Raw genomic sequence first — 27,963 nt, 5'->3', positions numbered from 1 at the left:
TGTCGAGTGAAGGTGCTTACAGCACGGTAGTATGTGAAACAATGGAGCTGCTTTGAGTGGATTGTTGTATAGTAGGACAGATTGAGGTAAGTCTTGTACAACTGAGTAGTCTCAAATGGAGTGGTTTAACGTAGTGTGGAATTAAGTAAAAAAGAGTGTATTGGGTGTCGTAGAGTAGAGTGTCATGGAGTGGAATGGAGTGTACTGTATAGCGGAGGTAGTAAAGTGTTAGAAATTGGAGTAGGGGTCTCGTACAGTAGAGTGGAGTAGCTTCTAGTAGAGTGGCATAGAGTGGAGTAGAGTTTTGTAGAGTGGAGTCATTTAGAGTGAAGAGGAGTACACTGGAGTGGCGTGGAGTGGAGTAGCATACAGTGGAGTGGCAGAAAGTGGAACAGTGTAGAATGGAGTAGCATAGATGGGAGTGGTATAAAGTGTAATAGCATATAATGGAGTAGCAGTGGCACACAGTGAAGTGATGTAGACTGGAGTGGCATACATGGGAATGGGGTAGAGTGTAATAGCATACAGTGGAGTGGCGTACAGTAGAGTGGTGTCCAATGGAATAGCATAGAATGGAGTGGGGTAGAGTGGACTGGCCTACACTGGAGCGGAGTAGAGTGGAGTAGCATAGAGTGAAGTGGCATACAGTGGAATAGCATAGGGTGGACTGGTATACAGTTAAATGGCGTAGAGTGGAATAGGATATATTGGAGTATCGACTATTGGAATGGCATACAGTGGATTCTCGTACAGCGTAATAGTATAGAGTGGACCGGCGTAGAGTGGAGTTGACTACAATGTAATAGCATAGAGCGGAGTGGCATAGAACAGAGTGCTGTACAGTGGATTGGTGTAGAGTGTAAGAGTATATAGTGGACTAGTGTACAGTGGAGTAGCATATAATGGAGTGGCATTGACTGGAGTGGCATACAGTGAAGAGGGGTAGAGTGTAATAGCATACAATGTAGTGGCATACATTGGAGTGGGATCCAATTGAATAGCGTAGAATGGAGTAGAGTGGAGTGCCATACACTAGTGTGGTATAGAGTGGAGTAGCATAAAATGAAACAGATTACTGTGGAGTGTTGTAGAGTAGAGTGGCATACAGTGGAACACATTAGAGTGGAGGGGCTACAGTAATAGCGTATGTAAATCCAGTATTTGTAAAGCGCAAACAATTACCCGGAGGCATCCCGGCGCTGGGGGCCGTTTAGAAGATTAAGCAAGCTATTGCCCAGAGCCACATGGTGCTGGGCTGACCTGCCACCAGTGCCAGGGATTGAACCGTGGGCCACAGATTCCAGTGTCAGTCGCCCTGGCCACCGCGCCACACCTAGGGTCCAGTGGTTTAGCGTACTGTGGAGTGACGTATACTAGAGTGGTGTACAGTGCTGTTGCATACAGTATAATAGCATAGGTGGAGTCAAGCTATACAGAACCACGGAAGGAGAATCCTGATACTTAGCAAGGTGTCATGCTGTAAAACTTGAAACTTACTTCTATCATAAGGCGACCATCAGATTTAAGTTGTATCCTCACAGCACACTAGAACTTTACTGTATAGAGCCGTGATGAAGTTCCACAGTTTCATTTTGGAAACAAAACGCGTTGGCTGGTTTTCTGTGAATGAGCATGAACTTTTGAATAAAGAACTCTCTTGAAGAAATTACTATGGACTGAATTTAGTTTTTTGGTGCACCTCCTGGCTTTCATCAAAAATCGAAATCTGTTTTCAGTGGCACTAAAGGGCGACAAATGCTGGATGATTTGTGCACAATTCTCATGGAATAAATTGCAGTAATAATGTGAGGTGCTATCCAACTAGTCCGTCGCTCTGTTTAAGTTTGACGTAGGTGGAGTTGCGAAAAGTGGAGTCTCGTACAGTGGAGAGGCATGGAGTGGAGCAGTATAGAGTGGAATAACATATAGTGGATTGGCTACAGTGGCGTGGCATAAAGATGTATGTGTGTAAGGATGAGAGGAGCACTCGTTTTTTCACTATAAAGCCTAAACTTGCTTTATGATTTTTATATATTTCTTTTAACAAGCGTGCTGCCGAGGTGGCACATTTGTCCTAACCGTGCCTGAACTTAGAAACCTTATCTTAAGTGTGAGGAACACTTAACCTCTGCGCACTGTTGCTATTGCGGTTCACAAGTGAAAACACCACATTTTTTAACCACATTTATGAACACATCACACACTTAAGTGTGTGAAGTGTTCATAAATGTGGTTAAAAATACAGCGGTGTTTTCACTTGTGAACCGCAATAGCAACAGTGCGCAGAGGTTAAGTGTTCCTCACACTTAAGATGTATGTGAAATTTAGCAGCTGTGTAGATTGTGGTGTGTAGACTAATGCAAAACAGTGAATTGCACTGCTGTGCAGTTCTCCCAAATTTCCGATCAATGCAGAACCACACATGGTTGCCTTGCATTCCTTTGTAAATCTGACTTAAGTATTGCAACGCCCATGTGACACTATGAGTGAGGCAAGGGTACCAAAATCCAATATTACAACCAGACCTTAGTTTTATTTTGAGGCAAGGTATAACATGATAACCTTTCAATATACTGTGGTACATAGTGATGACAAGCCAGCTTATAATTGCGTAGTGGCTGTTTTTAGAGCATGAAAAGGCAGGCATAATGTTTTTACTACACTTTGGCTGTGTTCAGTGTTAGGGCCTTAAATATAGGTAAGAAGTAGGTCCCTAACTATTAACACTTTATTAAAATGGTAACCAGTAAGGTAATATATTTATATTTTTAAATATATCATTAAATAGTTTTACGGCAATGTACCGCAGTAGTTTCTCAAAAATGTTTGAAATTCTGCAAATGACAGATATCACAAAGTTTAAATACTGTCTAACTTAAAAAAAATGATTACCCTACTTAACTGCAGTACCCAAAAAGCACCATCTCTGCACCACAATGCATAATACTGCTAAGTTTCATGTAAATCCATTCAGTCGTTTTTCCCACTAGGTCAAATACAATAGAGCATGGAAAATGCATTGCTCAAAAAATGCATTTTTGGACCCCTTTTCATCTTTGCAGTCCCTTAACGATTCACCACAAAAATGTATTGTAACTCAAAATGTGGAAAATGCTATAGGAATTCCTGTCTTTGGGAATACTAACTATAAGTACAGAGTGGCAATCGAATTTAATGAGATTTCTTTCTTTTTATCTATTGCAATCGTTAAGTTTTTATTGGTTTACACAATCATGTGACCATAAGTATGTCTTTTTGTTGCTCATGTAGTAATTGTGAAACTTCTAGTTTATTTTTTGTGCTTCCATGCTACTTTTAGTAGGATTATGCTACATATGAAGCTCAAGGTGAAAGCCAATAATTGTTATAAAAATGAAGATTTTTTTTTCTTAATGGCCAATTATTATGTCCTCCATATAGTAGTTTGTGTAGCTCACTGGTAGGTGCAGAGGAGTACATAATGAAGATGGTTTTTGTTTGGTTAGTTGGGCACAGTTTTATTTTGAGACCCAGAGAGCATGCAAAGAAAACTTATATAGATTAAGATGTATTCTATTCATTATGTATTTTTTTTTATAGTTTTCCATTAGCAAGTGGCCATACATGGGTCTTTCAGCTGTTCATGTTGTAAATCTGAAACTTTACATACTATTTTCTGGGCTTCCTTGCTACTTTTAGTAGGATTGTGAATGAAAGACAAATATTGTTTTGTTAAGAAAACTGAGATGATTATCTTTTTCCTAGTGAACAGTTATCATGTCCTCCAATAGTAGTTTGTGTGGCTCACTGCTAGGGCAATTTTTCATTTTGTTGCACAGGGGTGCATACAAAAGATGTTTTTTGTTTGGCTTTTGGGCCAGCTCTATTTTGTGAGCCAGAGGGCATGAAAAGAAAATGTATGTAGATTAAGATGTATTCTGCTTGTTATGTATTTGTTTATAGGTTTCCATTAGCAAGTGAACATAAATGGGTTATGCCAAGCCATAGCAAACTCTGCTCCACTTCGTGCAAGCGAGAGCAAGTAAAATGCTCTTGCTTTTACAAAGTGGACCGGAATTGCTTTTGGACAGAGGGAGCTGCATGCTAGCAGCTCCCTCTGTCCAAAAGCAATGCCTGTTCCCGCAGGACGCGGGGAGGTGGAATGGACCTTGGGGGCCTTCAGCGTCTCCCTGTGGTCACCAGTGAAAATGACTGGGGCACCCAATTTTGTGGCCGGGCTTGGGGGATTGGGGTCCCCGGAACCAAAATCGGCACTGGAGGGGGGCTGTGGCCCCATTCCTTTGTTTTATAATATTTTTTTAAATAAAGGGCAGGCCCCAGGGGATTGGGCCCCTGAGGCCAAATTAGGCCCAGGGAAGGGGTGCAACATGGCACTCTTCCTGAGTTTTATAAAAGTTTTATTAAAATAATAAAACGTAGGCCCCAGGGGATGGGGTGTCCTGGGCTAAAATCTGCCCAAAGAAGGGGCACCATGTGGTCCATTGGGGTTGCTGAGAGGTGGTCGGAGGCCATGACCCCTTTCTCCACCACCCTGTAAACACACCTCCCAGTGCACTGATGGTGGAGATGACATCCCCTTGCCTCCTGAGGGCCTCAGGACTAATGTGGATTTCTTCCCCTAGGCTAGTCTTTATAAACAAAATTAATCCATCAAATAAAAAAGGGAGGAAGTGTCCCTACGATGGTTGGGAACACCCTGGTTGTTTTTGGTACCCCTCACACACCAACAGGCCCCTTGGTGTCATGCTTCATCATTGGGGTCCTCGCACCCCTCTACGGGATGCGGCGTGCTGCACCCTACGGTTAAGTGGGAGCACTTATGATGGCTATGTGTGGTGTAGGTGAGGGAATTATATGTGAGTGCGTGGTGAGGTTCTTAGTGGGTGATGTAAAAAAGTGCCTGGCTCGTGGGGTGTCGCAAAAAACTTTATTTGGCCCCCGGGCTGGTACTATTAAAATGGTGAGAAAAAGAGGTAAATAGCGCAAACAATGTGCGCCACCTCCTATTTGTGTGTCAACATGTTTCGGTGTACAAACACCTTCAGGACTGGGGTACACAAATCCCCACCTTGCTCACGTTTTTCTACTTTTTCAGAATGTATTACTAAAATGAATGCTCCAAGGTTACCCTATATTGGGAAGCACTCTGACAACTGACTGACTGTATAACTGACGGGCTACTGGCAGAGATGGTCGAAGCCTGCAGGCGTCAGTGGCACTGCAGTTTAGCCCTGCCTCCGATTTAAGGGATCAGAACTTAATTTTGTTTTTACATATTATGCACTGGGTTTATGGCTGGATTTGTGAATGCTACTTTGACATACATGGAATTTCCCATTACCACCCTTCCCCAAATGCGTCCAATATGTACTTCAATATCTTATGTATTCATTTTTATCAGCTTCATCCTGATTGTAGGTGACCTGTTTGACAATGCTAAACATTTATGGCCATTTTAGTTGGTGATTCATTATGTAAGCCATTGTTGACCAATCTAGATGGAAATATTGCCCCAGCCGAAATGGATTCCTCACAGGTGATTGTCTGGGCATTTAAACTCTTGTGACCCAAGAGTACATGTTTTCAGTCATACAGTATTTGCCCTCTGACCTACACTGAAAAAGCTAAATACATAATTTGATGATCTACATGTAAAAAAGTAACTTTATTTTTTCTTATCTTTAGCGTTGCTGGAGAGACCCGTTAGCAAAAGGAGGGATACTGAGGCCATTCAGAAGGCAAAGATCCTTTACAAGTCCTGTATGAATGAAAGTGAGTAAAATATCATCTTGATATCAAATGTCAGTAAAGTCAATTTGATTCCGTGTAACTGTTCCTTGGATGGCAGTTTCTTGGTTAGAATGTTTATGATATTTCCCCGAATCACAGAACACATGCCCGTTATTTTATGAGCCGGACATTTCACAGGATTGGTTGCCTGCATTGCACTGATTTACAAGCATTTTCACACAGGTAGTGCTAATGATTTATCAATGTCTAAAGTAGTTTTTTTGTGGTGGAAATGTAATTTCTTCACATAAATGGCAGTGCAAATCTTGTTGTGCATCGGTCAGACAGTACAAATGCTACCACAAAATTACCTGGTCACCAGCAAAAAATATCATATTGGAAATTGATTTCCTAATTTGGAAGCGTGTAACCCAACCAACCCCATAAACCCACTCTGATTATGTCAAAACACAGTTCTGAGAAGATCCCTCCTGTCATGCTGGTAGATATGGCACAAGCAGCAAGCAATCACAAGAGAAGTGTAGATTAAGTTCAAGCAGTGCCAAGAATCTCAAAGTAAACAACACAATACAAATCCAATTTTGAAAAAAGAACAGTTTAATGAATAAATATACACCAAGGTCCTCAAAACAGGATATGAGAAACCAAACATTTATTTTTCTATATATCATTTTAAGTCAAAAGGTGGCTAGAAAACCCCAGTTCGCGGGGGACCAGGCCCTAGGTGCTCTTTCAGGATTATTGTGAGAGAAGGGATATCATATACACCAGGTGGGTTGTCATGGTCAAAGCTTTTACCTTCAGACTCAGGGCCTGATTTAGCCCCTAGTGGACAGAGTAACTTAACGTCCGTCACCCCATCTTGGTGGTTCTCTTCAGTGTGCATAAATATTTGGTGAACAGCTGGCATTAGTTTTTGATGGCCGTCCATCAAACATGTAACATTTTTTGTTTTACAAAAATAAACTCTCAAGTCGGAGTGTGTTATTGAAAACAAACCAGTAATGACTCTAGACCCTAGGAGTTTTCACCCAGGTGCAAATGTCATTATTTTGTTTTCTGTCTCTCACTGCTAGGGTTTCCCTGCCAGTGACGGACAGAAAGAAAAAACAGACCATCCACTCTAAATAAATGTGATGGCTTTACTCCAATAGCCTCTACTCTGTAGACATGAGAGGTAGCTTTCTGTAGATGGAGCCAACATGGACTCTGTTGCTGGAAAGTAGACAGTCCTCCAGAACCCTAAATAGTGCAGGCAGTCTGTCAGTTTGGTGAGCAGGGTGCTCCGTGCAAGAGAGTATTCTGCCCGCCAAAGCTCTAAATCACCATTTTCATCTGTGACTGCTAAGAGAGAATCTTCTAGTCAGTCCTGCTGCCCTTAGATTCCCAGAGCAGGTTTCTGGGCACCAGGTCCTTTGTAAATCAGAGGCCCTTTCTCTTTTGTGTACCTAATGCAGAAAATAGGAGGTGAACCACTTTATACTTGGAGAGCAGTATCAGGCCCGGGTGCCAATGGGATTCAGAGTTCCTAGAGACCTTGTGTGAGACTTCTTCTAGTGGGAGTCGGAAGTTAGGATTCTTCTTCCAGGAAGGCCTTCATTTTCTGATGGAGTCTTCCCATATGAGCAATGTTCTGATGGGGTGCTGGTTGAGGTGCCACGTTTATCCTGGGAACTAGCCAGAGACTAGAGAAAACATGCTGTTTTCGTCCACCTGTTTTGCAGTACTTCTTCGCCTTACTATAAAATGCCTCTTTTTCTTACTGTAAAAGTACTCCGGGTGCCCTGTTTCAACACGAAAGGTCTAAGCTGCAGCTGGCAGGCTTGTCTTTTGGTTCTGGGCCACTCCCCTGCTGGACAAGGTCAACATGTTTTACTTTGCAGCAAATGTCCCTGTTCTGCAATGTCTACTCAGATGTTTTGCCTGTTCTCAACCCTATATTTTCTGTCTTTAGAACCCTGTACACTTTACCACTGTTAAACAGTAGTAAAGTGTATGTGCTTCCACACTAAAACCTGTGCCGTACCCCAGGATTTCCTAGTGAGTCTAATTAACCTCTCAATAGTGTAACATCTTTCCTAGACTAATAGCATGCAAATAGATTACTCCTCACAGGAGTTGTTGTTAAGCGTTATTTTATTCCTCAACATTCACTTGCACACTGTGCATTACATAATACTTTCCATAACCTCATCGTAACAGCTCCCCTCATATGACGTAGTTCCTGTTCAGGATCTGCTCCAGAACCACAAGGGTCCTAAAGAGTATAAAATCAATGTGCTACATCTCCCCATTATTAAATAAAAAGTGACAAACATCATCAAAAATCACATTTGCTCAATTAGTCAGTGAGTTGCTTGCACTTGTCTGCAGGCTTAGACGCAACAGTGACACAGGCTCAGGTGCTTGAGCCAAACCTGCAGGCGGGGTCAGCCCAAATGTTGGTTTAGGAGTCGACCGGTGTTGAGGTAGATGTTTAAAGTGCGTTGTGTCCTGAGTGATAGATTTTCCAGGAAAATGTGCTGTCACCATGTGTCCCTTGCACACCACGACCTGAAAGGGATCAGTGGCAAAAGAAGTGTCTGTTTTCCACTTTTGTCTCAGTTTGACCAGTAACCAGTCTATTCTGTCAAAGATTGTCTCCTGGGCAGGTTGTGCTGATCTCCATAGGTTTTCATCTTTTTTTTCGGAGTCACGTCGGTGTCTCAAAGGTTATCAATATTCACTGATCAATCCAGGGTCCATTGAGGTAGTTTTGTTCTGATGGCTCTCCCAAATAGCAAGGTCACCAGTTGGACTCTCACGAGATGTTGAGTGAGGAGTTGATCCATAGGTCCATAGGGTCTGGTACATGGTAGGTTCAGATTGATTCCCTTCATGGATGCTTGTTGAATGGGATGCCTATGAATTGTTCAACTACACCATTGGCTTGGGGCCAGAGGGGTGGACTCTTTTGGTGTCTGATGTTGAGTAGGACAAGACATTCTTTTAACTCCTTGCTATTAAAGGGCAGAGCCTTGTTAGATTTGATGATCCTGGGGTTACCACATGTGGCAACAATGTCATTCATCCATTCTATGACTTTGTCAGGGGTTGTCAAAGACCTGGTTTCCACCAAAGGAAAATAAGAATATTCATTGATGACTACCATGAGATGGAGTCCATTTCCTAAAAGCCCAAATAAGTTAACTGCAGCTCTTTCCCAGGCACAGGCAGGAAGGTCAGACATTGCCAGTCAGTGCTGTGCCACCTTGGGGGACAAACAATCGCAAATGTGGCACGCTTTCAGCTCTTTCTAGACTCACTCATCTAGTTGAGAGTACCACACTCGATCTCTAAAGGCTCTTTTGGTGGCTACAGTGCCATGATTTTTTTTTAACGTCATTTTTATTGCATCACCAATATAAATGTACAGACAGCATATTCAGCAGAAATAGTATAACATGTACAGACTTATTTTGAGGCATTCTGTCTCAGTCCGGAGGGATCACCTCGCTCTTGATGCGGGTAGCTTCATCTCTGTCTTGGTCTCGTACTTCTTACAATGTCCGACCGCTTCATCATGCACATAACCCTGGAATGCTTTTGTGATTTACGCCCCTCCCCCTCCCCAAATTTCGGTACCCCAACATCCCTTCAAACTAGCTTCCTACCCGCCCTCCCCCGTGGTCGCGCTGCGCTTGAGTAACCATGTAATAGTGCCCGGTGTGATGCAGGAGGAAGTAATCATTCGCTAAGGTGTGTTCTCCTGTGTGGTGTTAGGGTCTGCTCCATCTAGTTCGCTCTCATCATCCCGCCCCTCATCGTCCACATCCCGGAGCGCCTGCACCATCACCTCCCATGCAGTCGCCCTTTCCAGTGCTTTCTCGTCATTCGACCTCCAGGCCATCTGGTATCGTAGGGTGCTTTCACACGCGGCCCATCTCAGACATTCCCCATACCATCTTTTGTACGTGGGCCCCACTCTGGACTTCCAATTTCGTGTGATCTCCCGCTTGGCCAAGATAAGCCCTAAATCTATAAACTTACTAGACATCTTATTTCTAGGTGTATGTGGGAACCAATGAAGGATGCCAACTGCTTTAGTAAACTGGATATCCCTGTCCGTCGCGCCGTTAAGGGCCCGCCCAACTTCCTGCCAATAGTCGCCCAAAGAGGGGCAATCCCACAGCATATGACACAGATCCGCCCCCGCTGTATTACATCTGGGGCAAGCAGCGTCGGTCGCCCCAAAATACTGTTGGATTTTCCCGGGCGTGAGGTATGCCCTGTGAATAACATAAAAATGGATTAATTGGAACCTGGCATTCCTCGAGCTCTTCCGTGCCCGCCCCAGCAGTTGGCCCCAGGTCGTGTCTGGTATCTCCACCTGGAGGTCCAGCTCCCACTTGGCCTTCAAGGCTGCCAAAGGTTGCAAGGCCTCCCGCTGCATCCTCGAGTACAGGCACGTGACGGCCTTAAAGGTTCCCGCCGCCATCATGGCGTACTGGCAAGCCATCGAGGTGCCCGGTTCTTGCAGCCCTTCCCCCCAGTGGGCTCGCATGGCGCCCGTGATTGCCGCGTGCAGCAGGTAGTCACCCCTCGGTAGGTCAAATCTCTCCTGCAGGTCCCGAAACGGCAGTAACACCCCATCTTCGTAGAGGTCACCCAGCATGTGTATTCCCGCCTCCTCCCACCCTAGCAAGCGTGACCAATCACCTCCATGTGGGAGGGCAGTGACCATTCCCAGCGGTATTTCGGGGGCATACATAAGGCGGACACCCGCCCGCTTACGGGCCCGGTCCCAGCATAGCCGGAATGTCTGCTCCTCGACCGTCAGATCTCCCACTCGGAGTCTCTGGTGCAGCGTAATATAGGCCAGAACATGTCGCGGGGTGCCTTCATCTCTCGCGTCCTCGGGGCCTCTATATACTCTTGCCACCTCCTGAGTAAAAGTCTGCAGCTGTGCGGCTAGATAATATCCTTCGAAGTCCGGCACTGCCATACCACCCTCATCTTTGGGGCGCAACAGCGTGTCGAGCGCTATGCGCCTCCTACCCGTGCCCCATAGGAACGCTATGATCAGTGACCTCAGGCGTTTGAAAACAGAGCTCGGGACCCATACCGGCAGTGTCCTAAAATAATACAAAAGCCTGGGCAGGGCTATCATTTTAAGCAGGGAGATTCTACCAGCCAGGGAGAGCGGCAGAGTCGCCCAGAAGTCCATGGATCCACGCAGGGCGTTAATACAGCGAGTGATGTTGCCATCCAGCAGGTCGGACGGGGCGTGGTAAACATAGACCCCTAGATAATGTAGGCAGCGCGGCTCCCACCGGAGTTCCTGAGCCGTGAGTGGGCACGGTTCCCCCGGCCTCAGGGGAAACAAACAGGATTTAGGCCAGTTGACCCTCAGGCCCGACAACCTACCGAACTGCTCCAGTAGCCTCCGCGCCCCCTGAAGTTCGGAGCCCGCATCGGCCAAAAACATCAACAAGTCATCTGCGTACAGGGAGATGAAGTGTGGCCTCCCCCTAAAAGACAAGCCTGCATAGTGGCGGCCCAGTCTGGCTACCGCAGCGAAGGGTTCCATTGCCAATGCAAACAGTAACGGGGATAGGGAACAACCCTGTCTAGTGCCACGCCTAATCGGGTATTGTCTCGAGATCAGTGCGCCCACCCGGACCCTGGCCACCGCCTCAGTGTAGAGGACCTTGGTCCATCGTATATATCTGTCTCCCAACCCGAAGCGACGCATCACCTCATACAGGTATCCCCATTCGAGGCTGTCAAATGCCTTCTCAATGTCAATGGATAGGACAAATGGGGAGACGGAGTCTGGCCAGTTCGCACCCATCAGTCTCGTGAGTCTACGGATGTTATGAGTGGTGTTGCGTGTCGGAATGAAACCGCACTGATCACCGTGAACCAGACCCGTCATGTGCACTAGCAATCTGTTGGCCAGAATTTTACTGAGGATCTTGTAGTCCGTCGTCAACATAGACAACGGACGATACGAGGACAGCGCCGCACCCTCTCTGCCCGGCTTCAAGAGCGGGATCATAAGGGCCTCGCACATAGAGCCCGGGAGTCGGCCCTTCTCCTGCGCCTCATTGTATACCTCGCGCAGCCGCGGAGCAAGGTGCTCTAGATATTTGCCATAAAATTCGATCGGTAGACCGTCAAGGCCCGGGGTCTTGTTTCTAGCCATCTGTTTTACAGCACAGCCTATTTCTCCGAGGGAGATGGGCCGCCCTAACTCTTCCGCCTCCGAGTCCTCCACTCGCGGCAACTGTAGCCCGTCTAAGAACTCCTCAAGCTCCTCCGTCCCTCCCGTATCACCACTCAGATAGAGCCCTTCATAGTACGCACGAAACTTATTCAGGATCCCGGGTTGGGAGTGGCAGGGCTCCTCCCCTGGCTCCTGGATTCTCATGATCGGCCCTCCCCCCCGGGTAGGATTAGCGAGCCAAGCCAACATCGCCCCCGCCTTATCACCTTCCGCATGCGCCCTCGTCACGTATGCCTTATGGTCGAAGCTACGCAGCCGCTCTAGCTCTACCGCCAGCCCCTCCCGTGCCCCGCTAAGCCCCTCCTGCAGTTCAGGGTGATTCGGGCGCCTCTTCTCGAGATCCCTCAGCCGTGTCTCAGCCTTATCTAAGTCATCCAACAGAGTCTTCCGTGCCCCTGCCGTATGTCCAATACAGTGTCCCCGCACCACCACCTTGAAAGCATCCCATTCAACCGCCCTCGTGGAGGCCGAGCCACTGTTCTCCTCAAAGTACCTCTCAATACGTTCACTCAGGGCCTCCCTGAACAACAAGTCGTCCAGGGTGTCAGGTTGCAGGCGCCATGTTGGTACGCAGTTAACAGTCACCATCCATTCCAGAGACATCAACAAGGGGTTGTGGTCCGATATCGTCCTGGCCAAGTATTCCGCCCCTCCCACCGCGGGGAGCACACATTCCGAACAAAGAAACGCATCCAGCCTCACATGCAAATCATGCAGGTGTGAGTGAAAGGAGTAGTCCCTAGTGGTGGGGTGCAACGCCCTCCATGCATCCGTGAGGGCCCAGCTCTCCTGCCATTCTAACCTACGCTTGGCGATCCTATGTACTGGGGACGCGCGCAGCGGGGGATGGGACCTATCTAGTAGCACATCCTCAACTGAGTTGAAGTCCCCCCCCAAGAGGACCGGCCCTGCCAAATATCCCGCCAATTTGCCCGAGATGTTAGACAAGAAAGCGGGCAGGTCTACATTAGGAGCATACACATTACAGAGAGAAATCATCTTGCCTCTCAGCCTTCCTTCCACCGCCACATACCTGCCCTCAGGGTCTATCGATGACTTCGAGACTTGGAAGGGGACCCCCGCCCGTATCCAAATCAATGCCCCCCTTGCGAATGCTGAAAATGTCGTGTAGAATAACTGCCCCCTCCAGCGCCTTTGCAGAGCCGCCCCTTCCTGCTTATTTAGATGCGTCTCCTGCAGGAACGCTATATGAACCCCCCTACGCTTGAGGTACGCCTGAACCTTATGTCTGCGCGTCATGGACTGCATACCCCGCACATTCCAGGTCACACATTTCAAAGCCCCAGTACTAGCCATTCCCCCCTACACAACCGGCCCATACAGCAAAGAGCAATGTTCGCATAAGTCCCGCGACCACGGTCCCCCCTACCCACCCTCTCCAAACAGGAAGCCGAACCCCCCCAACAACTACAACCCCCTGAGCAACCCCAACTGCTCGCAACTCCCACCCCCCCAGGACAGGCCCCCCCGCAACTGGAAGTACCCCCATCCAAACCAACACTCCCGACCACCCCTCAAGGAAAGGTGGTAATAGTCGCAGTCCCCACTGCGATGACCTTAGGGGCCAGTAAGGCGCGGCTCAATGCTATAAGACCTCAGACAAATCAGCCCCGCGCGCTCCACCCCACAATCCCCACATTACAGCTCCCCAAAACCTCAATCAATATCGTTCCACTGCAGCGGGCCCAGTGCCCCAGTGTCCAACCAGCGAGTCCATTCCGCCAGATCAGTTCAACACGCCTCCAGTATCTCTCCCGAAGTCTGCGGCGTCACTATAGGGCCCCGGGCTCCACCAAATTCCGATTGTCCTGTCTCTGAGCCCGTGCCCGGGTCCTCCGGTTCTGTACCCTTCCCAGACTGAGTCCTGGCGGTTCTAGATAAGTCCACCACCGCCTGTAGGGCCGCCTGCCTCTCCGCCTCCGTCTGCGACATCGAAGGTTTCCCTGTTCTCTTGCGGTTCCTCCTGATCCGTTGGGACTGCCTGATCGGCTTCGCCACCTTAGCCTCTTCCTCCCTGGCCTTAGCACCGTCCGTTCCCGCTTTATAAGTGTCCCACCAGTCCCATGCGTCCGCGGAGGTCGTGAAGAATAAGGACTTCTCATCCACTACCACTCTCAGCTTGGCAGGAAACAACAGGGAGTACTTGATGCCTTCCTGGCGGAGCTCCCGCTTGAGGGACAGGAAGTTTGCCCGGAGTCGCTGCGTCTCAAATGTGTAGTCCGGGAACATGGTGACTCTGTTGTTGTCCACTTGGAAGGGCCCTGCCTCTCTCGCCCTCTGTAAAAGCCAGTCTCTGTCCCGGTAATGGAGCAACTTGAACACCACCGGGCGAGGAGGGAGGCCCAGGGCTGGCGGGCGCGCCGGAACTCTATGTGCCCGTTCCAGGGAGAAGAAGGGGGACAGGCCTTCTGGTGCCACCTCCGTCCGCAGCCAGTTATCCAAGTAGCCCACCATGTCGTCGCCCTCAATTTTCTCCGGCAGGCCCACTAGGCGTACGTTGTTGCGCCTGTTCCTGTTTTCTGCATCCTCGGCCCTCCTTTCCAGCACCTTCAGGCGGTCCATCACGTCGGCCATCTGGGCCTTCATCGTTGCCTGGCCCGGGGCTAAGTCCTTAACCGTGATCTCCACGGATTTCACCCTGTCTTTAAGTTTGTCGTGGTCGGCCTTCAGGAGACCCAAGCCCGTCGCCACCTGAGCTATATCCTGCTGCAGGGCGTCCTTTGTGGTGGCGATGGCTTCCAGGATACGATCCTGCATCCGCTGTAATGCCGCTTGGTCTCTCTCCGCTCCTTCCGTCGCCTCAGTGTCGGTCGCGCCATCTCCCTTCCCCTTCGGCTTCCCCATCTGGGCCGGGATGGGCGGTGGTCCTCGAGTGTGTCCCTGGCCGCCCTCCGAGCGTCGCCGGGCACCGTCCTCCGGCTGGGTTCTCAGGCCCAGCTATGTCACCAAGAAGCAGGAAGCACCGAGCAGTCGCAGTCCGGCCAGCGCCAGATGCGCCAGAGGTCCGGGGTTCTCGTCTCCGGGTCACTGTCGCACCGTTGTCGCCCCAATCAGGAGGCGGTCCTCAACCACCGCCCAAGGGCGCGCCCAAAGTCCATTCGGCTCCTGGGGAGAGGCGCGATGCGGCCACCAACACCTCTAGTGTGTCCGGGAGCAGTCCTCAGTGGGTCTCCGGGCAGATGTCTCCGTCGCAAGCGATCTCATGCCCTCGCCGCCATTTTGGGTCCGCGACTTCTCGCCTGGGTTCAGCTTTCAAAGTCGAAATACTGCTGTGGGAAGGCTCGGTGTCGTCCTCCGTGGGCCCCGGACCCTCCGCAGTACCGTCCAGTACCGGATAGTATCGGTTATCTCGGGGTTCGAACGAATTTTCAGGATATTTTCCGGGATCGGGCACGGAGCTCCGAGCTCACGCTGCCTACCTCCTCGGCATCCAAGCCACGCCCCCGGCTACAGTGCCATGATGTCCTTCATGGGCCAGCTCAATGACCCGCTGCCTTAGACTGTCAGATATGACAATTCTTGAGCCTTTTAATAATATGCCTTCCAGGGTAATTACTAGCTCTAACTGTGCATTTGTGGACTTCTGGAATTCAGCATTATTTGCAAATGGGCAGGTACTTTTTCTCCGTGATTGCTTTGTAATGAGTTCTTTGATGATGATCAGGTGTTGGTGGCAGCAATGATTTGTTCCACTGACAGAGCTGCTGGTGTGCTGGACATCACAATAACATTGAGATATTCCTCAGCCTTCCTAGAAGTTGAACTATGACAATGTAGCAGCACTCATAAAAAGTAGTCTGCTGGGTTTTGTTCCTTCACAGGTGTCGTGTAGTTCCTGAAAATACATAGGATCTGTGTGTTTGTTGGTCAACATAAACTAACGGTTTGGTGACTAGACTGAATCCGGACACCCCCACCGGATATGTCAGCAGATAGACCAGCTAGCTCACAGTGCTACTATAGGCCCTCGAACCAAAATAAGGAGCAAATAGTTTCTGGCAACCATTGAACATGACAGACCGTGATTCTTCAGGGATCGTGGACCAGTACAGTAATTTTCGCTCAGTCAATCGTGCTCACTTAGTGAGATACACAGAATAAACATTGGGGATGTTTTCAATAACCATTTATTGAACCGGTGCCATTCTAGTATAAAACATGTTTGCTGTGACAATCAATAGACAGAAGCAAATGTAAAATATTACAAGCACTGACAGAGTAAACAGTAGATACAATTCTACCATGGTGTTAAACAATGAATATATGCAGGCATATATAAGAACAGTTATTTTATCACACTTCTACTATGCATACCCCACCTAATTGTACCTTAATTTACCTAGCATATATGTGGGTGTGATGCCAAGAATCCCCTAGAGAAGAGCTTGCCCCATTACCTGATGGGAGAGAATGAAGGATGATAAGTAGCAGAAACACCCACTAGTGTAACTGTCACCTAAGGCACTGTTATCCTAGAGAATGAAGGATCCCATCTTGGTCACAAGTTGGACACCCCGCAAGGGATGTCACACAGCTGCATGTTGAAGCCTCAGGGTGCAGGGTCTGCGTAGAAGTGTCTCCTCTCTGTACCTAGTGAAGGTGTGGTTCTTTTACACCAGGAGGTAGCCTTGGAGGTTTTACCTAAATTGATATGTTATGATTGCGATTATGCAAATGAACCTAAATCAATAATCGCTATTATGCAAAATAGTCCGTGGTTGATCATAGCGATGACTTTTGTACAGAGTATGTAAATCCTGTTATGTACGTCATGTGCAAGGAATGAAGATATGATTGTAGGAATCCTCATGCATTTTAAATGAGGCAAGTTTCAGAGAAACAAATCAACATTTGTTCAGCACGTAACTGGGTAAAAGTTCATTGCTAGGACCGTTATTCAGGCAGAGGTAGTGTAGTTTAGTTCCTATATTCCCAATAGGCTTTGCGCATTGGAATAACATATCCTATAGATTAGACTTAGGACTTATGTCTACTAGGTCTCTATCGAATATAATAGACTTAATTGTGAGTGCGAGCTAGCTCAGAGGTCACTAGAAACTTTCCCGAATAAACAAGAAGGGTTTAGTTTCTGACAACCTCATAAACGTTACAACTTTGTATCCCCAAGAATAAAACTGATCTTCAGAGTCGTGGAAACACTAGATAGAAATTTTACTCAGTCAAATCGTGCATGCTTCATTTCATCAGAGGTGCAGAGAAATAGAGAGACAGGCGTTTTCAATAAAAGGGTTTATTGAACTGTCTTCTTTCTCAAGCAAGTAAAGTGAACTGATACAATCGTAATACTGGTTGCAAAGTATTATGCGTACAGTAAGAAGAGTAATATAAAATAATACTGTAAACGTATTGTATGGTTCCTAGACCATAGATAAATACATACATAAATAACAAAGGCTAAAAGTACTCAACTGGCGCATCTAAAATACGCCTACCCCAATGTACCTAACCTAAGTCTAGTACGCAGGAAGAAGTAAGTGAGGTGTAGCATAGGTTTCGTTTTTCTTTGCCAAGAATCTAACCAAGATTTCTCTTAGGGTCTAAACAGCTCTGTACCTTGGTTTTAGAATGAAGGAGGTCTGGTATCTCTGTCTCGGGACTCGATTTCCCAACACCCCGTGAGGGGAGCTTGGAAACACTGGAGCTGGATTCTCAGCGAGAGAAAGGCAGCCTCTGTTGTCAGTGTGTCAGCTGGATGGTCGGCTTCCTTCAGCACTTGCTCTAGCGAGCTGCGTCGGGCAAGTAGATAGTCGAGCTGCTCCGAACCACTGTGTGTTTGTTAGTGCAAGTGTAGGCATATTTATACCTTGAAGGTGCCTTGTTTGACGTAAAGTCGAAATAATAACATCATCAAAGAACCCCAAGGGAATGGTAGTTCTTTGAAAACTCCATGATTTCTAGGAAAAAACAATATTCAAGCAAGGGGATGTCCCTGAATGCTGAAGCCAAGTTTTCCATGAAATCGTTGTGGCTTTTTGGAACTAGTGGAAGTAGCCATGCCTGTATTTGGACTGGATGGGTTATGTCTAAACATGGGCATGATTTCTATGCCTATATAAGGGCACTGTGAATTATAACATATCTAAAGCATAATGTGTAAAAATCCCTCCCAAAATACATAAAATGCATTTAAAATGGTTTTACACGAAAGATGAGCATTTGTGCTGTTCCATTTAAAAAAGCAATATTTTCATTCAAAGCACGTAGTGTGACATTGGAGTATGCTTATCAGAATGATTAATGAAATAACATTTATGAAATGGCTCTTAAATACAGAAGAAAGGTCCAGACCATTCCATGACAGAATATATAAACTGTTTAGGTTGTGGACAAAGTATAATATTGTCATTTGGAAGTGTTTCAAAGAATTCTTGTTCTCTATGAATAGTTCTCCTTTAAGCAGAATACTTTGTGCCCCCCAAAAACGTGCAATTTTGGAAAAGTCAAATAGAAGAAAAATAGAGTTTTAAAGTTGGAAGTCTTGTTGTTAGAATAAAACATTAAATCTTCTAAGCTGGCAAATAAATCGTCTACCACAGTAGGTGAAAGTTGGACCACTTCATTAAGTAAACCGATAGCAAAAAAAATTTGAAGGATCGCCGTCAGCATTAGCCACATTAGTAATGTCTGTCAGAGATGGAGATGGAAGCTGTGTGCCTGTCGATCCATGTATCTCACCGTCAGCATATTGCATCTGTGAGATCTCAATGAATACCATCATCAGGATTGGTAGCCTCTGGGGACAACACGATGCATGGGCCGTTACCGAACCAAGCAAGTTATCAATATCTGTTGGCAGTGCTGATGGAAGTGTTAGACAGAGTCCACCACGCATTCTTCTCCACAAAGCAGGCATCGTAGAACAGGTTAGATGAAATCTTGCCAGATTGGACGGAATGATAGGAACCACCTGGTATTCAGGTCTCTTAGACGAGCCAGGCCAGGGATCTGTATCATGCGGTCACAACACTTCATTGACAGCAGAGTGTTCTCTATGGTTATCTGGGTATCGCTGCTGATCGGAGCAGAAGGAACAAGAATAGTATTCCTGCTACGAGTCCCAAAATGAGAGGCAGGCCTACGAACACAGAGCGCACAAAGTTTGGAAAAATGCTGAGGACTGCTTCAAAAGGTGCTAACAGTCCATGTACAATACCACTGGTATCAGACATGTTTAAGATACAACCTAACATTTCTACGAAATGTATTGGGCAGTTTGTTGATAATAGGGCATGTATCTTTGCAGAGGACCTTGCAACTTGTAGTTCATACGTCTCTTTAGACGAGGTTACTGGTACAGTTTTTTTGTAAAAGAATGGCTTTCATTCTGCTTAACCCCTTCGCTGCTCATGACGAGCTGAGCTCGTCATGCAGTACACTGGTCGTGTGCTCATGACGAGCTGAGCTCGTCATGAACAATGGGATTTGAAAAATGTCAGCATCCAAGTAGAATTGCCTCAGCATTTATGTGGTTAAATTATCAATTTGAATAGAAGAAATGTTCAGTGAAGCCCATAACGGTGACTCCCAGTCTGTCTTAGCTTTAGGAAACAATACTTGCATACAACAAGTGACCCTGGCTGACACAGTTACGAGATAGGCTATTCCTGGCATCATTTCACAACAACTGTGATCATTCAACATTATATAGCTCCCGTTAGAAAGCAGCCTAAACATTGGATCTATCACTGCTGCTGGAGAACCTTGCAGGTGGCTGGATAAGTTGATCGAAGAACCTGCACAGGCTCCATGTAAATTAATACCCTGGCATAAAAGTGTACAGCTTAGTGCACTTTTACATTGTGTACCACTAAGAAATACTTCTTTTCCCCCACTCCAACATTTGTGTGTGTATGGTAATTCCCAGGTTGACTTTATGTACTCCATACCCAACCTTTCATACACGGCAACTGGTATATTTTTCAAACAGTATTGAAAATTGAAAATTGTGACAGGCAGATTGATTATCCTGTGTATTATCCTTTCTGTTGCAGGTTTTTCTGAAACAGTTAATAGTAATCTTTTCAGTTTTTCAATGCTCAGCACAGTATAGTCTGCTCCTCTTTGTGGCAAAGTGATTTGTTTATCTGTAAGGTTAAATACAGAAAACAATGACGTAGAGTTGATAAGATGCCATGGCACATATCCAATATATAATTTTGCTGAGCAATTCCAATGTCTTATTAAGTCCGTACAACAATAGTCAGTAAGTGCCACAGTATTAAGTATTGTCCATAGTAGTTAGAGTCCAGAGTATCCAAAATCAAATCCAAGTCAGTAGGATAACTTCAATTGAACCACCAAGGTATGTTGGTATAGCATCACTTCATTTTATTTCAATCTTGTCGAGACAATTACATAGCAGCCAACATGTGTTTCGTCTGGCATTAATATCATGCCGTTCCACTTCTTCAGGGCTAGTGGAGTAATCTTTGATTTAGTCTAACAATGCCAGTAGTATAACCAAGATTCGGACTTCTGGCCAAAGTAAAGTCAGAAGTGTAAAGAAACCTCTATTTTTCTGTCCTCTTATAATATTCAAATCACAATATCTACATCAAAAAATTCCTCTGGTACTTGTAAAGTTGCTACCGTAAGTGGCGAGTACGCTTCCTTAGGAAGCTTTAATCCGGAAGAGTTCTTCTGGGTTTGTAAGGAAGAGTGGTGACCTTCCTTTTTTTGCTTTGTAGCATGCCCCTTATTTGTTGTAGAATATTTACTGATTGCCAGACTCTTGTTGTGCGCCTATCCTACACCTGGTCATCGCATTATAAATGGCACATATCCAGAATGAAGATTTTGCAACATCCAGCCTAAAAGCATTGTAGAACGTAATTGCGACTGTCCATGCTGTAGCATGAGCAAGTCCTGTTCCATTATATCTATGGCAGAGGATACTATGCTGTCCAAAGACGAAATTCTGGATGACAGGGTCGTTAACCCATTGTCAACTACAGAGAGTGCTTTCTCTAAATTAATACAATCAATTTCTCATATTCTTTCTTCAGTCTCTGTCTGTGTCGCTTTCCAAGCTTCATTATAAATGGCACATATACCTGCGTATATGAAACGTTTATGACGTCCTTTTGCCGGACCTTGTAAGAAGTCCCTTAAATCAACTCCATCTTTAAGTAAAGATAATTGTTGTTTAACCTCTGTAAGTGTAGATTTTTGTAGCCACTCAAGGCACAGTTTTCCTACACTGCATGTTGTTACTATCCCTGGAGGTTGTCTCTGGACATATCTTGGATCTGGCCTAGTTACTGTAAACCCTTGTGTCTTGTTTAGGAATCTATCTTGACAGTTATTCGTGTCTGTGGGCTAGATTAACTATTTTTTCCAATCAGGATCAGTTCTGTTTTTAAGTAAAATAGTTTTTACATTGACCCCTCCCTCTGTAGTGTTTTTAGTATCAGGTGTAGGTGTAGGTATGGACGGTTTGTTTAAATCTTTTATCATGGCCAGGCCAAGGCAGGATGTATGTTGCACAGTGTCGTTCAAAAACATTATTTGTTCAGGGATAATGCAGGTTCAAAATAAAGCTTCTATTCCCTGCACTTGCCAGTCTTTTGAGCCCCATACAGTTTTTGTTTCTATGTTGTCACTCCAAAAGTCGAAACCTAATGAGGACAGCTAGGCATAAAAGGCTGCAGAATAAATGTGCTTAGTATTAGTCAACATACTTTTCATTCCTGTCTTATTAACATTTTTAAAGTAAAAAGTTTCCAGATATGTGGTATTAAAACCTGAGAAGTATGGAAATTTATCATAGAATGTTTTGAGCTACCCTTTGGTGGCATTGGACAATGTTCCCATTGATTGAAGGTATAAACATTTCTAGGGTTTGCAGATTTGTGCAAGTAATGATGACCATGGTGATTATAACAATACATTTGTGCATAATCCAAAACCTTCTAAGTATTTATGTTTTGTGAATTTAGCAGACATCTCTAAATCTGACATCATATTATTAACAGTTTCAAAGTCCCAATCATCAGAAAACGTGCTGGGTGAAACAAGATCACTCAAGGAAACCTTAAATTGATGTAGAATCTTCAACAGCTCTGCAGGACCATAGATATCATAATCAGTTCTTTCCCGTGCTATTCCACCAGGTATAGGAACGGCTGTGATGTTCACTGATGTCAAGTCTCTTTGTTCAAAATGAGATGATTTGTGTAGCTTCTGGAGCAAGTTGATGTTCTTACTTGCTGTGTCCATTTTACTATATCTTCTATTTATCAGCATTCCCAAAGTAATACCATGATTAGCCAAAGTAGGAGAAAAAGTATGCCAAGCACAATCCAAAGTTCAACCCATGGTGAAACCAGTTAAGATTTTTCAAGTTGCTGAAAAAGTTCTGTTTATTTGCTGGCGTCGTTTCAGGCTCACTGGGATCCTGGGAAATCGTATCAAAGTTGATTGAATAGCCAGAGGCAGTTCTGTCAATTGTTGGGAATGCATCTGGATTTTTTGAAATCACTGGGGCTACCGGATCCTTTGTCATATTAGTACAGTCCGATGCTACATCATTGTAGACAGGAGTGCCTTGACAAACTGTTATTTGGGTCTCAAGAGGCACAAGTTCCATAGCTTTATTGAGTAGTCCTTTGTTTTGTGCTGCAGAGTCTTCAAATGTTATCAGTCTCTCAGTCTGAACCTCTTGGATAGTAGCAAGATTTGGTCTTCTGCTACATCTTTGGAGTCCACTGGGCCTACTATTTATTATCGGCCACATGATGTGGTTTGGCCAGGTCAATGGATACAAACCTGCTCTCTTTTCTTCCAGCAAGGGGTGGCAGTAACACTGTTCTTGATCCGTGGATTGCTAGCACAGGTACTGGTTTTCTGTAAGAAGGCCCAAATTCCTTCTTACCGCAATCTTTACTCTGACTAGATCCCCAATCTTTGGAATCCAGACAGGCCTTGCTGGGACAGGTGGTTCTACTTCAGTGGTCGTTGGATTGTGTATTGTGTTGCTTTGACTTCTCCTTTTCTCGTTGAAGTCCTGCAAAACAGCCAAACGGTCTTTGATATCAAAGGGTTTTTGTTCTACCACTGAAGTGTGATGATCGAGATCCTGGACAAGCATTCTAGCACCAAAAAGGATTTCATATGGAGTGATTCAACCCAGAGAATTTCTTGACAGATTATTTAAACTACATTGGACACTTATTAGATGTTTGACCCACCTGTCACCCGAGCCTAATACCCTAGCTGTTATAGATTGCTTTATGTCCCGTTTTTTTCTTTCCATTACAGAATTTCCCTCAGGATGGAATGGACTTGAATACCGCAATGCAACGCCCAGATTGGCCATGGCCTCCTTGTAAGCTTATGAGCTAAACGCAGGACCCTGGTCAGAATGTAGCGTGCCGACTGCGTATGTGCTGATAAAGACTCGCAAATCTTTTATAACAGTTCGGGCATCAGCCGAGCGCAGAGGCCACATCCAAATGAATCTTGAGCATGAATCCACTGTGACCATGATATATTTGTAGTTACCATCCCTCTGTAAGGGACCACAGTGGTCCGGGTAAACGCAAGCTAATGGTTTATCTGAAATTAAAAGGGGCATCTGCGCCGGGCGTTTCACTGTTGAAACCTTAATTTTTTGGCAGATTTCACATTCCAAAACATAGTTTCTGGTCTGTTTTCACATGCGCGGCCACCAGTATCTTGTTTTAATAATGACACTGTGGCGGAAAAACCTGCGTGTGCAGAGGCGATCCCTTCATGTACTGCTAAAATTAGTCCTAATCTATGTTCCATGTTTGGAATTACTCTATCCCCCACTCCAGGGATTTGAGCAAAAGGAACATTATTTACATCAGTTATATATGAGTACTTGAGTGGGTCCAAATCCTGTGCACACGTTTCAAATTAATAGGTTGTGGTGTCAGAACCAAACAGTTAAGATAATGTTCTTGAGAACTGAAGTAATGAAGGTCGAACTCCAGATTTGCGTAAAGATGAAATTTATAAATCAATCTTGATCAGTACACATGACATAAACCATCCGACGCGTGTTTCGTCACACCGTGTAGAAGATGTGACTCTTCAGGGCTGGGAAGGACATAAAGGGAAAGGAATAAATAACAACAAAGGACAAAAAAAGAAAGAAAACTGAACATCAAAGTATTCAAATGGGTGACGACGTGAAGTTGGGAGTCAATCAATCAATTCTTTCTTTATTCGGATATTGAACATAAATATCCATAAAAGCACAATATAAAATACAAATGTATACAATCATGTAATAATAAAAATTCAATCAGTTAAAAAAACTCACATATATTTATATATATACACAGTCCTCATTATCATTCTGCTGTTATATTACACAGTGTTAAGAATTGATTTACGAAATCTAAAAACATTTTAAAAAAAGGCAGAAACTAAGGCAACAGTTAAAACATTGTCTAATTTCTGGATAGCTAAAAAAGCTGGGCGACACTGATTAAAACCCATTATCCTTAATAGCGGCATAATCCATCTTTTCCTCTGGGCAACATATTTACAAAATAGCAAAATGTGCATATCCGATTGTGTTAACAATTCATCACAAGGACATTTATTTAGGTCCTTGGTCCAATCGTTCATTTTGGGATAGCTAAAAAGCAGAAGAAAATATTCAATCTAAAACAAATTATAAAAAAAATGTCAAAGCCTTTCATTTGCAATCTCAAATATGGCTGGGTTTCACTAGTGATCAATACCAGTTGGTGCGCCATCACTGTGCTTTTCCTCATCTCCAAGCAAAACCTTTTGTCCTCCAAATGTAACATACATTATTGCTTTAATTCTTTTCTAGTTACATGAGACATAAAAAGAGGATCATCAAAGTATTCTTGGTGGCCAATCTCCGTAAGAAAAGATTTTACACCAACCATCTTATTTTTTTGCTTTTTTCTATGATCATAGCGTCTTTCAAGATTGCTCGATTAAAAACACACTCCTCCGTGGTCCACACTCTGTGCCATAATAAAACTGGCTGAATTTTAATTACATCCTCTATATAGGGTTGTCCCAGCTCCATATGGCAATTATAAGTGGACACACTCTCAGGGACTGTTAGGAGATGTCTCAAAAAGGAGTTTTCTGCTAGTTGTAATGGTTTGACATTAGCGTAACCCCATATACCCGCACCATATGTTGCAATCGCAATACTGGTGGGTTTATATATAGTTAAAAGTTCCCCAATCGTTTTTTTGCCCATTTTTCTTGCAAAATTTTGTACGGCCATAATAGATTTACAAAACAGCAATTTCCGTGTATTAATTCTTGTATTCCATTGGCCAGTTTGATCGAACAATATGCCCAAATAAGGGAAGGTTTGTGTAAATTCGAGGGATTTTGAGTTTATAAACATGGTTTTCCTATTCTTTAACACCCCTGGCCCGCAATTCATACAATAAGTCTTTGAAGCATTTACCCTCAGATCTAAATTAGCCATGTAATTTGCAAAGGATGTAATCATCTGATGCATGGCCAACAGGGTTCGGGCCATCAGAACCGCATCGTCCGCGTATAGTAGCGCAGGAATCGATCTTTTGCCTATTTGCAGCATGTCCCTGCACTCCCTAAGTAGTACCTCTTCCAGTTCATTGATATAAATTGTGAATAGGAAGGGGGCGAGTACGCACTCTTGCCGTACTCCTCTGGCAAATTTAAACGTTATTGTACATTCCCCATTCCTAACATATCTTACTGTGGCTCGTGCTCCCCTGTATAACTCTCTCAGGAAGTTAATTATATTCACGTCCACATCAAGTTTCTCTAGAATCAGCCACAACTTACAATCAATCAATCATGACATTTATAAAGCGCGCTACTCACCTGAAGGGGTCTCAAGGCGCTGGGAGAGAGGGGTACTTTACTGCTCGAAAAGCCAGGTCTTGAGTTTCTTCCTGAAGGAGAGATGGTCCTGGGTTAGCCGGATGTGGATGGGGAGGGAGTTCCATGTCTTGGCTACCAGGTAGGAGAAGGATCTTCCTCCGGTGGTGGCTCTGCGGATGCGTGGAACGGCGGCGAGGGCGAGGCTGGTTGATCGTAGCTGGCGGGTGGGAGTGTAGAAGGTCAGGCAGTTGTTGAGGTACCTGGGGCCCAGGTCGTGGAGGGCCTTGTGTGCGTGGGTGAGGAGTCTGAACGTGATCCTCTTGCTGACAGAGAGCCAGTGTAGGTCTCTCAGGTGGCCGGAGATGTGGCTGTGTCGGGGGATGTCCAGGATGATTCGTGCGGAGGCGTTCTGGATGCGTTGGAGTCTTTTCTGAAGTTTGGCTGTGGTTCCGGTGTAGAGGGTGTTTCCGTAGTCCAGTTGGCTGGTGACGAGTGCCTGAGTGACCGTCTTCCTCGTTTCGGTGGGGATCGGTGGGGAACCCACTTACTGTGGGTTACGTAGTCGAATGCCAGCGACAAGTCGACGAATGTTAAATATATGCGGTTTTTCCTTGTACTTACATATTTGTCTAAAAGGATGTGCAAGTTAAGGCCCTGCCCTATAATGCCTAGATGTTTCCTGAAGCCATATTGGAGGTCACTTATTATAGAGTAATCCTCGGCCCAAACCTGTAATCTGTTCAGGATGACCTGCCCAAAGATCTTGATGGTAGAGTCTAGCAGGGATATTGGGCGGTAACAAGCACAGCTTGATCTGTCTCCCATTTTAAATATAGATATTATAATTTACTCATACCAGGAGGATAATAATCCATTTGAACAGGATGCATTAAAAAGTTTAGTCAGGATTGGAACCCCATAAGGTCATATTATGTTTATATAGGTCGACAGGAACCCGGTCAGGACCAGGAGCCTTCCCCCCAAACTGGCCTTAATGCCTGTCATGACCTCGTTGAGTGTTATATTTAGAACTATGTTGTTGCTTTTTGAGGTTGCCTCATCCTGTACATTTATTTGTTGAGACTGTTCCACAAGACCCACCATACTATACAAACTTTCATAGTGTTTCACCCATTCTGTACCCATTATAGCTATCTCGATTCTAGCTTTGCCTTGGTCTTAAAAAAAGGGGGCTTTAGCTGCCTTCCAAAAGGCTGCTATGTCCCCGCTCTGGGATGCACAAAGATTCCCAGGCCTCCCTTTTTATGGTTTCCTTCCTTTGTTTCTGTACAATTTTATATGCCTTGCGACATTCCTTAATTAAATCATAGTCGCGAGGAGAATCTTTTAGGGCTTGTTTTAGATTAATATGCGCCTTCGTACAAAGTGTTTCAAACCATCTGGGGTCCTGTGCTTTTACAATTTTTTTACTAACCCATAAATTATTTTTAATCTCTGAATTTATGGTTACGAAATGATTAATAACAACGGGATCCAAAGTATTAATATCGAGGCACATATCAAAGCTGGATTTGCATTGCCTAATAAGTTTTGGTAGGAAGTTTTCTGGGACTACTTTGGTCCATTTCAAGGCTTATCCGTTTTGGCGCTGTAAGGCTATGTCCTCTACTACGTCCCTATTTAAGTTACCTTTATCAAAAAATATAAACAGGATTTATAAGTTCTAAACTTAATGGGAAATGATCACTCAATGCAATGTCTAAGGTTTTAAAATTAGTCACTTTATTACCGTGTCTAGACGAAATCAAGATGAAATCAATTATAGAGAATGATCCTCTCCCATTAAATGTAGGGCGAAAATTAACCTCGGGTTGACATGCTTTGTTTGCGAAGCACATATCGTTTGAGAACAAGGTTTCATTTAGCAAATTTCCACAGCTAGTATGGTCAAAGTGTGATAAACATGTTTCCCTATCCAGAAGGGTACTGCATGCCCCTTGTTCTCCCCTTCTACATAATAATCAATTAAAGTCCCCTCCCCAGACTGTAAGGACTTCCTTATTTTTCCAGCACATCATATGTTTGAGGTCTGTAAAGAATTGTTT

At 45.0% G+C, this 27,963-nt stretch overlaps 1 protein-coding gene across 1 annotated transcript in view; it reads left to right on the top strand.

Moving 5' to 3' along the window:
* PHEX (phosphate regulating endopeptidase X-linked) overlaps positions 1-27,963 on the top strand; it is a 1,438,972-nt gene that overhangs the window by 294,029 nt on the left and 1,116,980 nt on the right. Inside the window, exon 4 of the mRNA XM_086934549.1 lies at positions 5,686-5,772. Coding sequence (XP_086790675.1) covers positions 5,686-5,772 — 87 coding nt within the window. The remainder of the gene's footprint in view (positions 1-5,685; positions 5,773-27,963) is intronic.

This window comes from Lissotriton vulgaris, chromosome 8, assembly GCF_964263255.1.
Source record: "Lissotriton vulgaris chromosome 8, aLisVul1.2, whole genome shotgun sequence".
NCBI classification, from domain to species: Eukaryota; Metazoa; Chordata; class Amphibia; order Caudata; family Salamandridae; genus Lissotriton; species Lissotriton vulgaris.
The sequence above is the reverse complement of the archived record's forward strand: the minus strand, read 5'-3'. Positions and strand labels throughout refer to the sequence as shown.